Source organism: Hyperolius riggenbachi, chromosome 5 (genome assembly GCF_040937935.1).
Source record: "Hyperolius riggenbachi isolate aHypRig1 chromosome 5, aHypRig1.pri, whole genome shotgun sequence".
NCBI lineage: Eukaryota > Metazoa > Chordata > Amphibia > Anura > Hyperoliidae > Hyperolius > Hyperolius riggenbachi.
In genome coordinates this window covers 181,531,452-181,552,915 of record NC_090650.1, presented here as the reverse complement: position 1 = coordinate 181,552,915, position 21,464 = coordinate 181,531,452, and the positions used below count along the sequence as shown (strand labels likewise).

Sequence of the window (21,464 nt, the reverse complement as noted above, 5' to 3'; positions counted from 1 at the left end):
AAAATAATAATAGACAGAAAACATACAGTTGTGGTCATATCCAGAATGGGTGACTGTTAGCAGTGGGGTCATACATACTGATGAGGAGAAATTACACCTATGCATATTTAAGCATCGTAATTCACCCTGCTAATATATTTGGCTGCAATAGGGTCTGAATCACACCAAAAACAAGCATTCAGCTAATCTTGTCAGATTTGACACCAGATTTGCTGCATGCTTGTTCAGGGTCTAAGGTTACTAGTATCAGAGGCAGGATAGCCAGGCAACTGGTATTGCTTAAAAGGATATAAATATGGCAGCCTCCATATCCCTCTCACCAGGGCTGGTTCTAGTAACAATGGGGCCCCGGGCAAAATTAAACCTAAAGCCCCATGACAGAAACCTCTCGGGGTTAATTTTGCTGCAATTGAATTTACCCCATGACCCCTGAACTGGCTGATGCACCCTCGATCATCCCCCAACTTAACTGTGCTTTCTGAGGCCCCTGCAATGCCTTTGGCAGAGTACCGTTTCACCTGTCCTGGTGGTCACGCTCCTCTGTCAGTCCATGGATCTATGCACAGTTAAGTTGGGGGGGGGGAACCTTAGGGGGGCCCTGGGGCAATTGCCCCCTTTGCCTCTATAAAAGTGCCGGCCCTGCCTCTCACTTCAGGTGTCCTTTAACCCCTATTATACAGTTTACACCCCTATAAAAAGGTTGTAATTTTAGCTTCCTCTAGATACCTCTAGGTTACAAAGCAAGAAGAGCCACCATTTTGGATTATTACCACAGTCTGAACAGGGACCACTAATTCCCTTCCCCTCCCCTTGTGTTTTTCTGGTTCTGGTTTCTTCCTGGTACCTCCCCATCACAAGCTTAATTTTCAGTGGCTTTACCACCATTGTCTTGTAGCAGTCAGAAACAGCCCTGCTAATTTTTTAAGATAGGAATTTTGGGTTTTCATGAGCTGTATGCCATAATCATCAATATTAAAACAATAAAAGGCTTGAACTACTTCAGTTGTGTGTAATGAATCTAAAATATATGAAAGTCTAATGTTTATCAGTACATTACAGAAAATAATGAACTTTATCACAATATGCTAATTTTTTGAGAAGGACCTGTATATCTTTGCATTAAATGTGCATGCAAGCTGGAATTATTAGCACCTTATTGACCATTTCTATCCATGAGGGACCGACTAGAGAATGTATAAGAAACATAGATGTATATTATATAAAAGTCACCCGTCAAAGCAAAACTTTGTCAAGCATAAAGATGGCCATACATGCTTAGATTGCCACCCAATGTGGCAAACAGATAAATCCTTCTGTCATCTGAATCTGATCGCCATGAAATTTATAGAAAATCTATTGAACCGCCTCTCCCCTGCTGCATTCTATCCAACAAAATTTCACAGTTCATAATTTCGATCAATATTTGGCGAAAATTTTTTGAAATTGATTAATTCAGCTATAGCTTTCTAGCAGATTCACAAAAAATTAAGCCAGTACGGCCACCTCTAAAAAGTAATTATGCTAAAATTGAATGCAATGTACAAGAGCTTACCTCATAATTTCATTTCTCACTGTTTGATTTAGAAGATGTTCATTGTCTGAATGTTTCTCCATTATTATAAAAAGGAACAAAGAAGTTATGATGAAATGAGCAGTAAGCTCCCTAAAAAAATAAATAAATAAAATGAGTACATTAGTTGCAAAAATGTTAGGGTGCAGCTTATTGGTATTGCTCTAAATGTTTATAGCCCTCCAGTGTTGAAAGGCATATGGATTGATTGACCCAGCAAGGCCAGATTTTTACATATAAAAAGTGACTGCCCCCTTCCCTAATTAAATTCTTTAGGAAGAGCGTTCTTGAAATCAACTCCATATTTATGCTCGCCTAAATCTGCCAGGGCATAGCTTTCAAATTCTGCATTCCACACTCTGTATGGACCGGCCACTACCACCGACCTCGCCCCCCTCCCGCCGCTACAGCTCACTCGCCCTGCTGTCGCTATGAGCCTATATAATTGGCAGTAGCGGCAGGTCCGTGTGGCATGATGTTTGTACCAGCAGTATCAGGCCCTTTAGAGGTTTTAGACTGCTGGTACTGAAGTAGTTAATTAAACACAACCAAATCTTATTCAAAAATACCAACTGTAAACAAATGGGTCTAAATGGGGTATAGGTAATGTATTAGCCCTTAAAATGACAAGTTAGACCAATAGTTAATCTTGAACCATAAATATATTGTTAAAGTGGACCTTTAGTGTAAATTAAAGTTAGTGTTAGCTCTACAGCCCGCCCCCAGCTCTGTGGCTCAGGGGCGTAATAATAGACCCTGCAAGGGATGTAGATGCAGGGGGGCCCAGCAGCAGCAGGGGGCCCCATGGGGGGAGAAGTTTTTTTTCTCTGTCCTGAGAGACTGAAAACTAAGGGCAAGGAGAGAAAAGGTTTTCTGCTATCTGCACAATTGTTGTAATGTCTGCCTCTGTTCAGCCACTGATAAGGAATCATACAACGTTTTACAGACAGAGATTTGTAGCTAGTCCCTATTAAGTGTGCAGCAGGGTCTTGTGTACAGTGCACAGCCCCCAACCTCTTTAGCCCTCCCCAAGTGCTCTGTATTGTAGGGATGCTGGAGAAGTCTGCAGAGCCACTTGTGCTCTAACAGAGAGGGACAGAGTGAGTTTAATAAGCTGAGGCTGGGAGCACACTCGAATATTGGTTTTCTGTACGTGTTCTCTGTACACCATGTGTGCGGGGGGGGGCTCATCTAAAGATTTGCAGGGAGGCACAGTGATTTCTAGTTACGCTCCTGCTGTGGCTGCAGCATATTAGCAGACATTCCTCTTTGAGGAGAGAGGATATCTCTTTCGCTGGTAGCTTAAAAGGCATTTTATTGATAAGGTGTGAAAATATTAACTAGGAGAAATCTTAAGAGAAAAAGTAAATTGAATAAGGGCTGGTTCACACCACCAGTGCTTTTTAGCACCAGCGATTTCAAAAGCTCTTGCTAATGCAATGCTTTCTGTTATTTTTAAACACACACATAGGATTACATTGGTAGGAGCTTTTAAAATCACAAGCATTTAGAAAATGCATGCAATGTGAAGGGCCTAGGAGGGAAAATCTGACCATTAGACAGTGCTTACACATAAAAAAAACAAAAAACACTAACAATCACATTTAATTTACTAGTAATCACATGTATTTAGCACCAGCCGCATGCATCACTCACCTGACCAGGGGGTGCCCGCGGTGATCAGTTGCTTCTCCTCGCTGCACTCTCTGGTGTCCGCTCTCTGTATGTGATGTAAGTAGCTGCAGGAGCATGCATAACAGTTCTGATTTGAGGGAAAACAGCAGCTCCTTTCACGCTCACAGGCACTTTCTGGTCGCTTCATTACGAACGTGACCGGCACTAGGGGGAAGGAGTAAGCGAAAAAGGAGCTGCGACAGCCGGAGGACACAAAGGGGGACAGGAGGAGGATACAAAAATTCGGGGGAGGACATCTACAAGACGTTCCTAGACCATGGACAAACCAGGTGTAGCATATTTTTTTTCCCCCTGGTTTTCTGCCCTCTAAACCTAGGTGTGTCTTATAGTACGGAGTGTTTTATAGCGCAAAAAATACTGTAATAAAAGAAAGATAAAAAGAAAGAAAACAAATAATAACATCAAAGGGATAAGTAAAGACACTGTATCTAAAGCTAATGCAGTGTGTTTGGATTAATATATTAATATACTGTAAGTCAGGTGCTACAGAGTCATTACATTTAACCCAAGGGTCCCAGACCTTATAAAATGTATGTGTGCCCTTGTTATTTGCTAGGTTAAAGGATACCCGAGGCGAAGCATATTTAAAAAAATGTCAGCAGTGCTCATGTCCACCGCTCTTCCCGTTCTTTTCCGCCCGCCACCGTCGGCTCCCAAATGCCCCCCATAACACCTTCCAGGTCAGCCAGGTTGTGCACTAGTGAGCAAGCACTGGCCCGGAGGCGTGCATACTTGATCGTGCACCCATGACCAGCATGTCATGATGTAGTGCCCATTTGCATAGAGATTCTGGACACAGGTGCACAATCAAGGACGCACTCCACCGGGCCAGCACTTGCGCACTAGTGCATGACCTACCGTAGCCAACCAGGAAGGAGGTGTGGGGGGCATTTGCGAGCTAATGCAGGGGGATGGAGAAGAATATGGGGAGAGGGTGTGAGGACTGCTGCCTATACATGCTTGCTCCGCCAATTTTAGAATATGCTTCACTTTGGGTATCTTTAATTTGTGCAAGGGGAGAGCTAAGTTAATCAGGTTAATTCAGACCCTATCTGAGGGTTCATCCCTCATCTTCCATCCTAGTGCAATGTTTTGTGTTTTGTGTTTTTTTTTTATTGCATAAAGAGAGAGAGCTTTAGGGGTGTATAGTAAATACGTTGGAACCTCATGTGTATCAACTTATACTGAGCATATCACTGTTTTATATACAGTAAGTTTCTTTAAAAACTGACCATTCTTCACAGGTGATATCTTTCCTCCAACTTTGCCACAGCATCCTGGCCTTTATGTCTTTCTGACGATATTTATATTCCAGTAAATTAGAATAGTACTTAGAAATGAGTTTATCTGGATCCTTCTCCAAAATCCAGCCTTCCACTGTACCTGGGACCAGAGAGACTACCTGCCGTCTGAATTTGGAGGATGCTGCATGTTGCAAAATTAGAAGGTAGGAGGAGATTTTAAACTAGGGTCAAGGGGGGGCGGGGGGGGAGAGTCTGGATGTGTGAACAAAATAGGGTAAATAGACAGCACGGGAATAGCGATTACAACATGATAATGTTTGATCTCGTGATTAAAGGAACACTATCAATGCCCAAATGTTCTAAAACAACAATATATTGTGTAATGATGTCTAAAAAGTAGCTGTGTAAATATTTTCCTATTTTCTTGTTAAATATTGGAGGCAAAACCTTGGGCTCGATTCACAAAGCCGTGCTATGCATTTAGCATGCAATGTGACGTGCGCAAAGGTTTACGTACGCAATGGTTTACGCGTGCATGCTAACAAAGTTATGTGTGCGTTACCGCGGCACAATGCATGTATAGCGGTAACGCGCGCAAAACTTTGTTAGCTTGCGCTCGTAAACCATTGCGTCACATTGCGTGCTAAATGTGTAGCACGGCCTTGCTATGCATTAGCACGGCTTTGTGAATCGAGCCCATTGTGTGTAGATTGTAGGTACGTTTGGAATGTCTCATTTTCAGAGGTATGAATTTCTGCAGTCTGACATACTAAGAACAGTGTAATATTAAAGCAGAGTTATATGAAATTATTCTGGTATCAGGTTTCACACACACAAATACAAATGTTTATGTTGCACACAAGATGCATATCCTTTGGTCTCTGTGAGAGAAAGCTCTGCCTGTCTCTGACTGAGCTCACTGCACTGCACTTAACTTAACACTGCTCTGTGAGGGAATTCCGCCCTTCCCTCATGGATCACTCTGGCCTCAGATTAAAGCAGACTGACAGTCAGAAAAGTGTGAAAGGAATTAGATAACAGTAAACAAAGAGCTGAAGATTCAATGTATACACCAGTACTGAGCAGCACTTCCCAAACATTTCCTATCTCATTTGAAACAAATGTTAATCCATAATGTTCCTTTAACAGGTTGTGGAGCAGCAGAACAACTAAAACTATGAATTGTAGAAAAGCAAAGTTTCAAAAGCACGGAGATACACTGAGTTTGGTTGAAAGGGATAGTATATTACAAGGGAAGGACATTTAGGCCCTGTTCACACATGTGTTTTCAAAACGCCGGCAAAAGTTTTGCTGGAGTGATTTTTTCGCGATTTCACGCGGAAAAATCACTGAACAGTGCGTCGATTTTGTGGCGATCACGTTTAGCGCTTCTATAATACTGAAACGCGATCGCCTGGAAATCGCCTGAAAAAGGTGCAGGCTACGCATTTGCATTTGCCGTTTTGGGCCGTTTTTGGGCGATTTGCGGCGATTTGCGCAAATCGCCAGAATGAGAACAGGCCCATAGACTTATTACCCTAGCGCTTTAAAAAGCGCTAGCATTTGAGCGTTTTGCCAAAATCGCGGCAAAACGCTCTAGTGGGAATGGGGCCTAAAGGGAAATGGCAAACTTTTAAAAATATACTCAGTAAATATTGTAGAAATATTGTAGAAAATATTTACCATATGAAAAAATAAAATTCTAGGAATAAAAAAAGGCATTTATGGATGAATAGAAAGGTTAGATTAACCTATTTTGGGTACTGATTACACATTGCTATAGCTATGTGTATATGAGGAGAAGCACCTTGTCGGTTCGACAAATTGGTTCACTTTCTAAGGGCAGCTTTCAAAGGGCAAAAACGAATTTACCAGAATTCAACAGTAATTCAACAGAAATAAGCACCACATCAAGGTAACATTAACTTTGTTGTAACTTACTTGTATTGCTGCACACTATTGCTGTCTAACTAGATCATCTCTGCCCTTAATTCTGAACTGCACAGCCTACAAGCCACCCCACCACATAAAAACAAACTGCACTGATAAACGACTAAATGTTGCTCCATTGCCCTAGGTAAGCCCACCACCAAGTATCCTCCAACCTCTGCTACACCATTTTCCCTACCTATTTTCACCACCACTCCCAGTGCAACAGTATGTATCCCCAACACATCATTATGCGTACCCCCCTCATACCACCTCCTCTTTCCCTTGATCACCCGCCCTATTGGTGCCTCATGTTCTGGCTCCATCTGCTCCTCCCCCTGGTCCCTTGTCCACTGCTCACCACACATCCTAACCCCAGGCTCCGGTCTCCCAGCCCCCCCGTTCCCCTCCTCATACTTCCCACCTCACCCACCAAAACCAAATTTACCCACCAAGCCCCTCTCCCCGCCGCACCTCCCACCCTCCCCATACCCCCGAACATTCTCGCCCCAATCTCATTCCCATCCGCCCCATACTCAGACAATCTCTCCCTCTATCTGGCGCTCTCTGGAATGCCAGATCTATCCGCAACAAGCTTACAACTATCCATGACCTCTTTATCTCAAAAACCCTCACCTTTCTTGCCCTTACTGAAACCTGGCTCACCCCCTCTGACCTGCCTGCAGCTGCAGCCCTATCCTACGGGGGTCTACACCTCAGCCATACCCCAAGACCAGATAACAGGCCTGGGGGAGGGGTGGGCCTACTCCTCTCCCCATCCTGCACCTTCCGTGTCCTTACCCCTCCCCCTTCTCTTTACTTTACCTCCTTTAAGGCCCATGCTATCCGCCTCTACCATCCCCTCCCAGCCATTATTGCAGTCCTATACCGCCCCCCCTCCAGTACAATATTGCACTTCCTAGAAAACCTTGCCTCCTGGCTCCCACACATCCTGTCCTCCGACCTCCCAACAATCATCCTCGGAGACTTTAACATTCCAATTGATGAGCCTACCACCTCTGCTGCCACTCAGCTTCTCTGGCTCACCAACTCCCTTGGTCTCACTCAGCATACTAACGCCACAACCCACAGCGCTGGTAATACTTTGGACCTAATTTTCTCTAAAAGCCATCGCACTTACCAACCTGGACATTACACCATTCCCCATCTCCGACCACCACCTCATCACCTTCACCCTCACTCCATCCAGCACCCTCTGTCCCCTTCCCCAAACTGGACGTTGGCAGAGAGATCTGCGCAACCTTGACCCTAATGTACTAGCCACACCCCTCCACTCTCTCTCCTCCTCCCTCCCCAGCCTAACCTGCCCCAACGAAGCGGCAGCTCAATACAACAGTAACCTCTCCGCAGCCTTAGACCATGCGGCTCCCCTGACCTTTCATACCAACAGTCGCCCCAACCCCCAACCTTGGCACACTGCCCTCACAAAAAAACTACAAAATGAGACACGAGCTGCAGAACGCAAATGGAGGAAATCCCGCAACAACAATGATTTCCTGGGATACAAGACCAAGTTGCAGACGTACCATACTGCCCTCGCTGATAGTAAACAGATATACTTCACTCACTTGATCACTACCCAAGCCTCCAACCCACGTCGTCTTTTTGCCACCTTCAATGCCCTACTTAACCCCACACCTCCCCCCCCAACCTCCACCCTCTCAGCCACTGACCTATCTAACTACTTTATCAACAAAATTACAACCATCCGAAGGGATATTTCTCTCCTCCACTCTATCGCCCCCGCCTCCCCACCACATCTGATTCCTGCCTCTTTCTCCTCCCTTACCTCCTTCAATCCTGTCACGGTGGAGGAAGTCAACCAGCTACTGGCAACTTCACCTGCCACTTCCTGCCCCCTAGATCCGGTCCCATCTGATTCTCTGCGACCACATTTTTCTGATCTGGCTCCTGTCCTCACCCATCTGTTCAACCTCTCCTTCTCCACCGGCATCTTCCCCTCCATATTCAAACAGGCCACTGTGCTTCCCCTGCTAAAAAAATCTTCACTTGACCCTGCTCTGCCATCCAACTACCGCCCAATCTCTCTCCTCCCTTTTGCCTCAAAAATTCTTGAACGCCTGGCCCACCAACGCCTGACCAACTTCCTTAACTCCAACTCCCTTCTCGATCCCCTGCAATCTGGTTTTCGCACAGCCCATTCTACAGAAACCGCCCTCACCAAAGTGGTAAACGACCTTGCCCTTGCCAAAGCCGAAGGTAAATACTCCATCCTGCTCCTCCTGGACCTCTCCTCGGCATTTGACACTGTCGACCACTCCCTCCTCCTCCACTCCCTGCAGCTAATGGGCATTCAGGACCTAGCCTTAGCCTGGATCTCCTCCTACCTCTCCAACCGCTCCTTTACAACATTTTTCAATGGCTCCTCATCCACTCCTGCACCCCTTTCAGTTGGTGTTCCTCAAGGTTCCGTCCTAGGACCCCTACTGTTCTCACTCTATACCGCCTCAATTAGCAAAATCATCTCCTCCATGGGTTTCAATTACCACCTGTATGCCGACGACACCCAGATATATCTCCACACCCCAGACCTCTCCTCCTCTACCATGGACAAAGTCTCTGCCTGCCTCACATCCATTTCCTCCTGGATGGCTGCCAGGTACCTGAAGCTTAATTTGGACAAGACTGAGCTTCTAATATTCCCACCTCGCACAGCTGCACCCCTCCCAGATCTGCACGTCACTATTGAAAATACTACCATCCGCCCTACCTCCCAAGCCCGCTGTCTAGGCGTTACTCTGGACTCTGAACTTTCCTTTACCGCCCACATCCAAGGTATTGCCAGATCCTGCAACTTCCACCTCCGCAACATCTCCAAGATCCGCTCCTACCTGTCCCCTGACACCACTAAACTCCTTATCCACGACCTTGTCATCTCCCGCCTAGACTACTGCAATTCTCTTTTATCTGGCCTCCCATCTAACCGTACTGACCCACTTAAATTGGTAATGAATGCGGCAGCCAGACTGATACATTCTTCTCACCGCAGCGCCTCTACAACTCCGCTCTGTAAAGCACTACACTGGCTCCCCATCAGCTTTAGGATCAATTTCAAAATCCTGTGCTTTGCCTACAAATCAGTGCACAAGACCTGCCCAACCTACATCTCTGATCTGGTCCACAGGCACATACCAGCCCGCCCCCTCCGATCCTCCAATGACCTGCGCCTAGTCGCACCACACATAACTCAGTCACACGCACGATTGCAGGACTTCACCAGGGCTGCCCCTATTCTCTGGAACTCTCTCCCACCAGCCGTCAGACTTGCCCCCACCTTTAATACCTTCAAACAAGCTCTCAAGACTCACCTCTTCACGCTCGCATACCCCCCTACACCAGCACCATAATATGTTCTGTCAGACCCCCTCTCAAAAGACGCACCTGTTGTCTCCACCCCACCCTTTAGATTGTAAGCCTCCGGCAGGGCCCTCCTCCCTAACGTATCCAGCTTGATTATGCAATCTTACTCACAACCACCCCTCTTGTAGACTCGAACAGTCTCTATTTTGACCTATGACACTGTATTGTTATCAAATCATTTGCATGATCTTGTTTTGTTGTGAGTTTCCGTATGTTCTACCTGTATGTTAACCCATTTATCTATTGTGCAGCGCTGCGTAATATGTTGGCGCTTTATAAATACAATAAATAATAATAATTTTGGTTCCTGGACGTAGAAACTACGTCCAGGAACCATGCCCGCTACCGCGGCCGATCGCGCGCGTGCACGCGCACTCCCGGTCGCGGATTCGGTAGCCAAGGAATCAATGTATCGGGCTATGGTGCCCGATCACTGATTCCTCTCCCCCGCTGAAAAAGCGACAGCTTCTCTCAGAAGCTGCGCCTTTTCTGGCTGTTCCCTCCCCGTTGAGTCACTCTAAGCGTGTGTTACGCTTAGAGTGACGTCATGTAAACAAACTCATGGCCGCCATCTTGTGGCCAAAAAATAAAACTACAACTGTAAGGAAAAAAAAATAAAAATGAACACACATTTACATTATAAATCTATTGTTTACCTCCCACCCTCCCAAAACTACCCAAATAAATTGTTTACTATAAAAAAAACAAAAAACATTACAATAAAAAAAAAACATGTAAATATTTACCTAAGGGTCTAAACTTTTTAAATATCAATGTAAAGATGAAATATTTTTATATTTTTTTTTTTTATTTTAAACTTGTAAATAGTGATAGATGCAAAATGGAAAAAATGCACCTTTATTTCCAAATAAAATATTGTCGCCATACATTGTGATAGGGACATAATTTTAACGGTGTAATAACCGGGACATATGGGCAAATACAATACATGAGTTTTAATTATGGAGGCATGTATTATTTTAAAACTATAATGGCTGAAAACTGAGAAATAATGAATTTTTCCATTTTTTTCTTATTCTTCCTGTTAAAATGCATTTACAGTAAAGTGGCTCTTAGCAAAATGTACCCCTCAAAGAAAGCCTAATTGGTGGCGGAAAAAACAAGATATAGATCAGTTCATTGTGATAAGTAGTGATAAAGTTATAGGCCAATGAATGGGAGGTAAACATTTCTCACGTGAAAACGACGGAACGCGAATGGGTTAAGCTGAAAAGGAATGCTTAAAAGGTCTGTTTAAGGTCGTTTAGACACCTGAAGCAAGAATAAACTAATGAAATAAATGATTGTATTTATCTTCTTTCCCCTTAAAATGACTTTTTAAGATATTCAACAGTTTTATTTTCTGTTTAAATCTACTTTTTAAGTTTTAACTGTTTTATTGTTTTTGCTAATGCCACATTCATTAAAGTATGCCAGAGCTAAAAATCTATGAACTATTGACCCTTTTTTTATCTCTTTCCTGCTCTCAGAAGCCATTTTCTACTAGGAAAGTGTTTTATAGTTTGGATTTCTTATCAGTGAGGGTCACACTGTAGTCACTTCGTGTCATGACTGAGTCAGCCACTTACATACCTGATATTTAACTCCTTCAGGCAGAGAAAGAAAAAAAAGGAATTCAGCATAGTTATTAGTGTGCTTGGCACTGTACATACCTATGTCTATCTCAGCATGTCACATGTCACTTCAGGTATCCTTTAAAACAGGAGGGGACTGAGGCTGCATTAAGCAATTGTAAGAAGTGCCCCCCCCAAAAAGGCTGGCTGGCTGGCATAGATTGAAACTAAAGATCAAATTGCTTGGGATGTCATATCAAATCCAAAGGAGTTTTTTTTTCCAAGAATATCAGCTCAAAAAAGTCCATTTTTCTTTTTCTTTTTTTTTCTTTTCTTTTATCTTTTTTTGAGCTGATATACTTGAAAAAAAACTTCTTTGGATTTGATTTGACATCCCTAGCAGTTTGATTTTTAGTTTCAATCTATGCCAGCCATCCTATTTTTTTTTCTTTTTTTGCACTTCTTACAATTGATTAATGCAGCCTTAATATTATAACAGATGACAGATGAGAGATATAACAGATGGGGTAGGAAACTTAACGTTGGATGACTGAAGTAGGACAGAGCTATTGAATGCTTGCTATGCTTCTGTCTTCACAAGGGATTTGTTGCATATTACAGAGACAGAAGGGTCCCATGTTTCCAATTTAAATGTTAAATACTTATTGTAGGAAGGAATAAAGGCAAGAATAAATAAAATCAAGCAGCGAGCCTGAATAAGATAGAGCAGCGGGCCTGGATGGCATACATCTTATGCCTGACTTAAAGAGGAACTCCAGTGAAAATAATGTAATAAAAAAAGCGCCCCCGATGGTCTGTTTGTGAAAAGCAACATATTTCTCATGTAAAAGGGGTATCTGCTACTGATTAGGATAAAGTTCAATTCTTGGTTGGAGTTTCTGTTTAAGTCAGCTGAGGCAGCAGACAACGACTGTCTCAGCTGCTAATCAGGTGTGTACGGCAGTTGGCGACCCCCGACCGTGAACACGAGTGCGATCCGCCGGATGGATCTACTTACCCCCAGCATTGTCGATCCCCTGCCTAACCAATTATTCATGTCGCTCCTCCGCCTGCCGTGTGACGTCATGCATGCACCCCTCCGTCATCCTCTGGCCCCCACCCCCGATAGCAACAACACAGTGTCTCTTCAGCTTCACAGCTGACATACGTGTGTGCAGCCAGACCCAACAATGTTGTCCAAGGGAATTGGCGACATCCGTCAAAGCACCTTAATGTTAGGTACACACCATACAATTTTCTGTTAGATTCTTCAGTTAGATTTACCTACAACATGAAAAAAAAAAGCTATCTGGCAGGTAAATCTAAGAGAAAATGTAACAGAAAATTGTATGGTGTGTACCTAGCATAAGGGAATGAAATTCAGTTATTGATAAATCCCTTAATCTTATCTTTTGTGACGCTCTTTCAGGTGGGATAGTTCCAATAGACTGGTGTAAAGCCTTTGTTTTCCTATTATTAAAGAGCAAAAAAAATCAGATTAAGAAAATTATAGATTTAAGAGATTAACAAGATTAGTTGTGTGCAAACTATTTGAGGGTTTCTTAAGATTTTATAGTGGAGAATAATCTAATTTCTCGGCATCAGCATGAGTTTTCTAAAGACAGTTCTTGTTTGACTAACATGCTCAGCTTTTATACATTGTTACACAGTTAGCTAGGTTTAAGAAAGACATACTGTATGCCTATTGCATTCTACCAGAAAATATGTTACAACACTAGCATGCACCCTCACATATTTCAGTCAATCCAAAGAAAGGCAAAAACCCTAACAAGGCTTGGACCAATTAGCTCTAGAAGGGAAAAAATATTCTTTCTTTACTCCAGATGACAATAAGATAAAATCCCTGGATCAACACCACAAATCATCTCCTAGTAATTATAGCGATGGATGTCTGTCAATGCAAGGAAAGTTTCCAAGCCCCCTTTAAACGTAAATATAGAATTTGCCATCCAGTAACTATTTCCTGTTAATGCATTGCACATTTAATTGCTTTTACAAACAACCCTTTTCTAAATGAATGGAATTTTTTTTTTTTTTTAGGACATGCATAGATCATGTCCCCTAGTCCTAAATATAAAGGTGTTGATTCATCAACTGTATTGTGCTGCAGCAGCGGGAGTTAAATGGCTTCATGCACAATTTAAATGGCTTTATTATACGCTAGTTATACTAGCCTGACTTAAAGCTCCTGTGGGCACGCTATGCGGGCTACTGGCAGCATAGCGTGCATTCCTTAGCAACACCCAATACTTTAATAGGCCACGCAATAGGGACTTCACTGGTGCTGCCGCTACTACATTAATTAACGCAGTAGTGTGGCCACGCTAGGGCACTACTGCATGGCCTTTCAAAGTATCAGGCGTTGCTAAGGAGCTTTAAGTCATGTGGGAGCTTTAAGTCACGCTAGTATAATTAGCGTGCCTAAGGCCAGGCCATTTACCTTGCGCTGTTGCAGTGCATTGCTGTTGATGAATCAACCCAAAAGCTTAGCACATGGCCCAAACCTCCGATTTTCGGTTCACAAATCGGGTTTGTGAACCTTCGCCAAACGTTCGATTCGCGCGCACTTTCGCGAACTGCAATAGACTTCAATGGGGAAGCAAACTGTGAAAACTAGAAACATTTATGCTGGCCACAAAAGTGATGGAAAAGATGTTTCAAGGGGTCTAACACCTGGAGGGGGGCATAGCGGAGTGGGATAGACGCCAAAAGTCCCGGGGAAAAATCTACATTGGACACAAAGCAGCGTTTTAGGGGCAGAAATCACATTGAATGCTAAATTGCAGGCCTAAAGTGCTTTAAAACATCTTGCATGTGTATACATCAATCAGGGAGTGTAATTAGAGTACTGCTTCACACTGACACACCAAACTCACTGTGTAACGCACCACAAACAGCTGTTTGTGTAGTGACGGCTGTGCTGGACTGGTGCGCACCATGGCGAGATTGCACTTCCTCACTCAGTGATCAGTGCTGCTCGGATAGCCCTTTTCAAAATCCGGATCCGATTTGGATCCTGATACTCCTCTATCCAATCTGAGTCGGATATCTGGATCAAAAAAATTTTGATCCGACCGTAGTATCCGCCGGATTCGGATATCTGGATTGAAAACCGGAAGTGGCCTTTAAATTGGTTTAAAAACTTTTTTAGGGTATATGAGGCATGTAGCATCATTATTTTGTAAAGGGAAACACTAATTGATTATGTGGGGACTTAAAATCCCCAAATAAAAAAAAATGGCTGTCAATCAACATCAGGAGTGATATCAGGAAGTGGTCGTACTGCTGCAGTTGGGGCCTCCCCACAACTCAGACAGCACAGACACCTCCAAAAAAAATCACACAGCTATTGTGTTTAGATAGTTGAGCATGGCACTTGTAGGTACCACGGCTGTGAAAAAAATTAGAACCTGGCTTAATGAAGATGGAGTCAGGAGGTTGTGGTGGTAAAGGGTGGCTGGATGGTGTAATGGTTAAGGGCTCTGCTTCTGACACAGGAGACCAGGGTTTGAATCTCGGCTCTGCCTGTTCAGTAAGCCAGCACCTATTTAGTAGGGGACCTTAGGCAAGTCTCCCTAACACTGCTACTGCCTATAGAGCGCGTCCTAGTGGCTGCTGCTCTGGCACGTTGAGTCCGCCAGGAGCAAAATGCTATATAAATGTTATTTGTCTTTTTTGTCTTGAAGTAGGCATAGTGATTCCCACTCAGCCACTTCATTTCCCCCTCTTGCCAACAACAGGGGCCAGGAACTCACCAACCGCCCAAGCCTGGTTCATCTTTAAAAAAGTCAGTCTGTCCACAGACTGGCTGGACAGACAAGAGCGCTTCTCAGTGACCACGCCACCAGCCGCACTGAAGCACCTTTCTGACATCACGCTGGAAGGTGGGCAGGACAGCACTTCCAGCGCGTATTGCGCCAGCTCGCCCCAGATATCCAGGTGCTTGACCCAGTACTCCAAGGGGTCCACAGGGGTGTCGGTGTCAAGCCCGCTGTAGGACCCCATATAGTCGGCCACCATCCAGGTCAGGTGCTGGTTCTGGCTTTGAGAGCCGGATGCTGCTGCAGGCACCTCCTCTGTAGGCAGCGGTACTGGCTTGGCGTAGAGCGCCTTTGTCAGAGACAGCAGGTTTGTTGGGCGCCTGCTGCTGGATGCAGGCACTTGCTGCTGCGCTGGCTGGACTGTGACAGCAGGGGGGGTGGGAGTCTGGGGGAAGGCTTCCTCCAAGTGCCGAACCAGAATCCTCTGCAAGTCCCTGATTCGGCGCACAGGGTCTCCTCCTACAGGCAGGAACTGAGCCAGCTTCCCCTTCAGCCATGGGTCCAACATCAGGGTGATCCAGATGTCCTCCCGAGCATGCTTCATCCTTGTGTCTTTGCGCAAGCACTGCAACATGTCCACTGCCATGGGGAAGAGGGCTGCCATCTCTGCTGACCCATCATCTTCTACACCGCTGACAGTGCTGTCCTCCTCCTCTGATTCCGGAGCCTCATCTTGCTCTCTCCACCCCCGCACTACTGCAGCTGCACTCCGCTGTGCCCCCTCATCAAGGTCAGGGACCTCCAACTCCTCCTCCTGCTGCACAGAGGTGGACTGCAAAGGTTGCTGCTGCTGCTCCTGCTGGATCAAGGCTTCCTCTCCCACTTCCACCAGAGCATTGAGGGCCTTTTCCAGCATGCACACAATGGTCACCCACTCACACAGCAACGCATGGCCCCGGCTGATCATATTGGTGGCCTCCAGGAAGGATGCCAGCACCAAGCACACCAGTTGCATTTTTCCCCAATCAGCACTGAGGATGATGTCCGGGAGGTGGGTGGTGCCGGTCCCCAACAAGTTGGCATCCATGGTGGCTCTGACCAGGTAGAGCTTGACAACCCGCCTCTGTTCAACCAGACATTCACACATTGCCAGGGTGGAATTCCAGCGTGTTGGAACGTCTATAATAAGTCGGTGCACTGCTTCCAGGGATGCTGTGGCACTGTCAGAATACTAGCGGTTTTATTTTTGCAGGAAAAGCTGTCATATGTATATGTATATATAAATATTAAAAATAAATACAGTCCTTCTAAAGAAAGAAATAATTATTGTTAAACCCTATAATATAATTTAATACATTTAATGCTGGATTCTGTCAGTGATAGTTAAAGAAAGTGAAACTTTTATAAGATTGTTTTAACTTGTAAGTTAGAAGATTGTTGACGTACTTGTTACAAGGCCGTTACAGACAGCAAGAATATAATGCCATGTTTTGACTATGATTGTCCTTTGGAATGTCAATAATAAGTTCCAAGGTTTTTGTATTGTCCCGTATTTAGGACAAATGATGCCACCTGGCGGTTTAATAGTCTTATAAAATTAATATTATTTGTTATGAAATGGTGACCTCTGCTGGTTGAAGTCATTATATTTATTCATCAGAAAGACAAACATATATGGAAAAGGATTTTATATTATTAAGATTTAATATGCAATTATTTCTTATATGATTAATTGTTTTAAGAAGAATTATATAATAAACTTTATATTTAAATGAGTATATTAGAAGCCCTGTATGTTTCAATAAGCCTTAAATTGCTGAAGATTGCTTACAGATCTGTGTACAGTGTTATAGGGTCAACCTGACCTGGGAAAGTACAGACACATTCCAAAAACGAATTAGCAGAAGGAGATATTATCAGAAATGCGTCATAAATGACATTGTTTAATGTTTTTGGAAGTCCATGTCTGGGTCAAATACTGTAAGTCATATCAGCAGACAAGATGGCTGTTGACGTCCATTTTTAATTAACTGCGTCAAATATGACCTTTTAATCAAATGTCAAAATGTCAGATGACGTTAATTCCCACAAGATAAGGTAATTAAGAATTTATAAACAATAATATTGTGATTTAGGTATTCAAAACATAGATAGCGTTTTGACGCACGGAAGCTTTAGCCAATCAGAGTCTGGGATTCAGGGAAAGTGCAGATTAGGCAGCCATATTGCATCCAGCCCCTATAAAAGTAGGAACTGAAAGCTCATAGTTTGCAGAAACCCAACAATCTCCTGAGAAGACACATGAAGCAGAAGCTACCTTCCCACATGTGGTTCTAGATGCTGAAGAGATGACAGAGAAGGGGTAATATGCTTAATATTCTTGTGATTTATTTTATTAATTTTTCAGCATTAAGTTTTGTTAAGATGTTAGCAAGAAGTTTTTTTAGAAGCTATTTTTTATGCTATTTCTTTAAGAAGATTACTACAAGTTTTACACAGCTACTAGATACACAGCTATTGACACAGATGAGACTACTTTTGATCTTATTCTACATAACACAACTGTTATATTCTTTTTTGAATGTACTTAGAAGATTGATAATAGATTGGCTCTAAAGCCTTGATAAGATGGAATACTGTTTGAAGGAAACACTACTTAGAACTCAAAGAAAAATCGAGAGCCCCAATAGTGTGTTACTGAATTCAATTGATAGTCAAATTTCAGAAGAAGGAAATATACTCACAAAGATGGGTTGCCGAGCATAGGCAACCACTAAAAAGGCTTGCGGGGATGTTAGGCCTGTCCCCTCTCAGGCTAAGAAGTCGCTCTCCGTAGACAGATTGGGCAATCACACCCATCCAACAGGTGGATACAATATCGTTCAAAAGTTTAACAGAGGCGCCAATCAGATTAAAATATGCTAAAATTTCATAAAATGGGGGGTCTTGGATGGTTCACCACCCCAAGCAACAGACACTAATATTAGTATTAATAATTAATAATTTATTAATTTCACTCCCACAATTTGTGGGAGTGAAATTAATAATAGTGTCTGTTGCTTGGGGTGGTAAACCATCCAAGATTTTATGAAATTTTAGCATATTTTAATCTGATTGGCGCCTCTGTTAAACTTTTGAACTACTTAGAACTGTTCATATTTTGTATATATGCTGTATGATAAGCAAATACAATTTTTTATATAAAATCATATACTGAGTGCTCTGATTTATTTCAAGGTATACCGTCAATCTATAATTACTGTTATAGAGGGTTCAGACCCCACTATGCCGGATTTATATGATAGCAACGCTTTAAGGGCTGGTCCTTTACTGGGTTAGCAATCATGAAAAAGGCAAGAACCGCTCAGGTTTTTGACAGCACCACCCGAGCGGCGAAAATGACCCACCGTTTTCCTTGCCGCTCCCAAAAGACTGTCCATCCCCTGGTAGTTGTGCAGGAATTTCTGCACCATCAGGTTGAGGACGTGGGCCAGACAGGGGATGTGGGTGAGGTTTCCCCGCTGGATGGTGGCAACCAAGTTTGCCCCATTGTCGGCCACCACCTTTCCGACTCTGAGGCCTCAGGGGGTCAGCCAACTCCTCTCTTGCTCTCGGAGCTTGGCCAGGACGTGGTCTGCCGTAAGCTTGTTCTTCCCCACGGTGACCATCTGCAGCAGCGCTTGGCAGTGGTAGGTCTTCACGCTGCTGCTGAGGTGGGTGTGTTTGGTGGCGGATGGAACCGGATCACAGCTGGAACCTGCTGCACTTCCCCTGACCCTGCTGCGGGGTGGCACCACCCACTGGGATGATGATGCTGCTGTCCCCTCCTCACCCCCTTCCACCAAACTGACCCAGTGCGCGGTGAAAGACAGGTACCGGCCTGTCCCAAACCGACTTGACCATGAGTCCATGGTCACATGGACGCGTGCACCCACCGCATGATCCAGCCCACGCTCCAGCCCACGCTCCACGTTCACCTTGACAAAATGGTGCAGTGCTGGGATGGCCTTGCGTGCAAAGTAGTGCCGACTGGGGATTGGCCAATCCGGCGCTGCACACTGCAGGAGCACACGCATCTGGCTCCCCTCCTGCACAAACGAGTACAGGAGGAGCTGGGAGGACATGGCCCGTGTAAGCAAGCCGTTCAGCTGGCGTATATGAGATGGCTGCCGGGAGGCTGAGCCCTGATCACAAAAGTCACTCAGCAGGGTCTGTTGGTGGTGGCGTTTTAGGCTTGCACGTAAGGCCGAGGAGGGTGTAGAGGAGACCACTGAGGAGGACTGGCTGTCTGAACAGGCCTCAGTGTCAGCAGGAGTGGCAAAGGGGGTTATGGTGCTCTGACCTCTGCAAGGGCCAGCGCCAGCTTCCTTCAGCCTCTTGAACTCCAAATGCTCAGGTTTGTGCTTATTGGCCAGATGGTTGATGAAGCTGGAGGTGCCATAAGTGGAGGGGTTAGATCCTCTGCTCAGCTTCCCATGGCATAATTTGCAAGTTACAAACTTGCTATCAAGTGAGGGCAGATGGAAAAACTGCCATATTGGGGATTGCAGTTTACCCTTACGTGGCTCAGAATGGGATGCTGATGCCTGCCGTTTTTCTCCCAGTGGTGGTTGGGGCCTGGGGTTGAGTGGTGCGGCTGGTGGTAGTAGTGTCACTGGCAGATGGAGCAGCAGGCTCTGGGTCACGCATTTCATGCCCACTGCTGCTCCTGCCAATCCCTGCAATGCTGATCCTGCGTACCAGACCCACTGAATTCTCCTCCTCAGAGTCAGAGCTGACGTCTCCTCCGGTCGCTGGTAGTCCGGGTCCTTCACCTCATCATCAAGATCAAACTCCTCCTCCTCAAACAACTGCTGGGATGATAAGCCCGCCTAAAACTCCTCTTCTGCTGACACATCATGGACGGGCTCCCCCCCAACAATTACTGTCAGCATCTCAGACTCTTCCGCAAAGCCAATGTTTTCTCTAGGGCTGGTGGTGGCCTCACTGGCTTGCTCGTCGTCATACGCCATCTGCTGCATCACAGACGCGGCGTCTTTCTCCTCCAATTTGCGCCGCTGACCCTGCTTGAATATGGACGCAACAACACGCTGCTGTGACTGTGCAACGTGACTCCCCCTAACAGCTGGACGACCAGTGGGTAGCGGCAGAATGGAGACTGATGCGGCAGAAATGCTGCCGGAGACCGCAATGTTGCTCCCTCTCCTCTTGGCCTTGCTGCCCCTCCCCCTGCTGCCAGTGCCAGACATAGTACCAGATAGGTGATGGGTGATGTCACAGTCAGATGATGTGTAGAGTACTTGTACTTTATTATTGGCGGCAATGGCGGCAGGCTTGGACTGTGAATCAGCATGGAGTGAGTGACAGACAGGAGCTGAGTACAACAACAAAACACACTGACACTGCTACTAAGGATAATAGCAGGCCAGCCAGCAGCACCAAAGAGCCTGGACTGTGCACACACAGCACACACAGACAAAGACACAGGACCTAACTAGCAGGCACAGGCAGCTGCTGCAGCTGAAAGACTGACTGACAAGACTGACTGACACTAACAAATTACACAGACTAGCTAACTACAACACAGTAAAACAATTGTATACAGAAGGAGTAGGGGTTTTAGTGTTAAAATGCTGGGTTTATCACTGGGATAATGCACTTGCTTCAGCCAAACACACTGGACAAAGTATCTCAGTGGCAGTTCCAGCAAGGACGAGATTCTCATCATCTACAGGACTGGAAGGACTGGCCAAGGTTCCCCTCTGTGATTGGTTGCTTGGGCTTAGGCTGGGAGCGCTCTGATTGGCTGAATGATGTCACGGACGTCATCTCCATGGTAACAGTACCCGGATTCGGATATCCGTATATATCCGCGGATATCCGAGCATGCGACCAACTATCCGCAGATAGCTATCCGGATTTTGGCCCAGGTATCCGGAATCCGGATCCGGTCGGATAGGCCTAAAAAGTTCGGATATCCGGGTCTACTCAGATATCCGGAATCCTGTTGAGCAGCACTGTCAGTGATGTCAGGTAATGTCTGACTGCCTTATCAACTTTCAATGGTTCTTTCTCTACCATTGTTAAAGCTTACCGTATATACTCACCTATAAGTCGAGAAATTTAGGACTGACTCAAAGTATAAAAGTGGGGGGGTCGCCTTATACTTGAGTAGTCCTACATTTCACAACTTATAGCAGAGAATTGTAGGGGAGCCTCTTTCTCTCCCCTTACTCAGTCCTAACGCTGGCAGCTTGCCACAAAGTCC

At 44.9% G+C, this 21,464-nt stretch overlaps 1 protein-coding gene across 1 annotated transcript in view; it reads right to left on the bottom strand.

Annotated features, from left to right (window-relative positions):
- LOC137518507 (polycystin-1-like protein 1) overlaps nucleotides 1-21,464 on the bottom strand; it is a 330,792-nt gene that overhangs the window by 275,796 nt on the left and 33,532 nt on the right. The window contains exon 3 of the mRNA XM_068236461.1: nucleotides 1,553-1,663. Coding sequence (XP_068092562.1) covers nucleotides 1,553-1,614 — 62 coding nt within the window. The 5' untranslated portion in view covers nucleotides 1,615-1,663. The remainder of the gene's footprint in view (nucleotides 1-1,552; nucleotides 1,664-21,464) is intronic.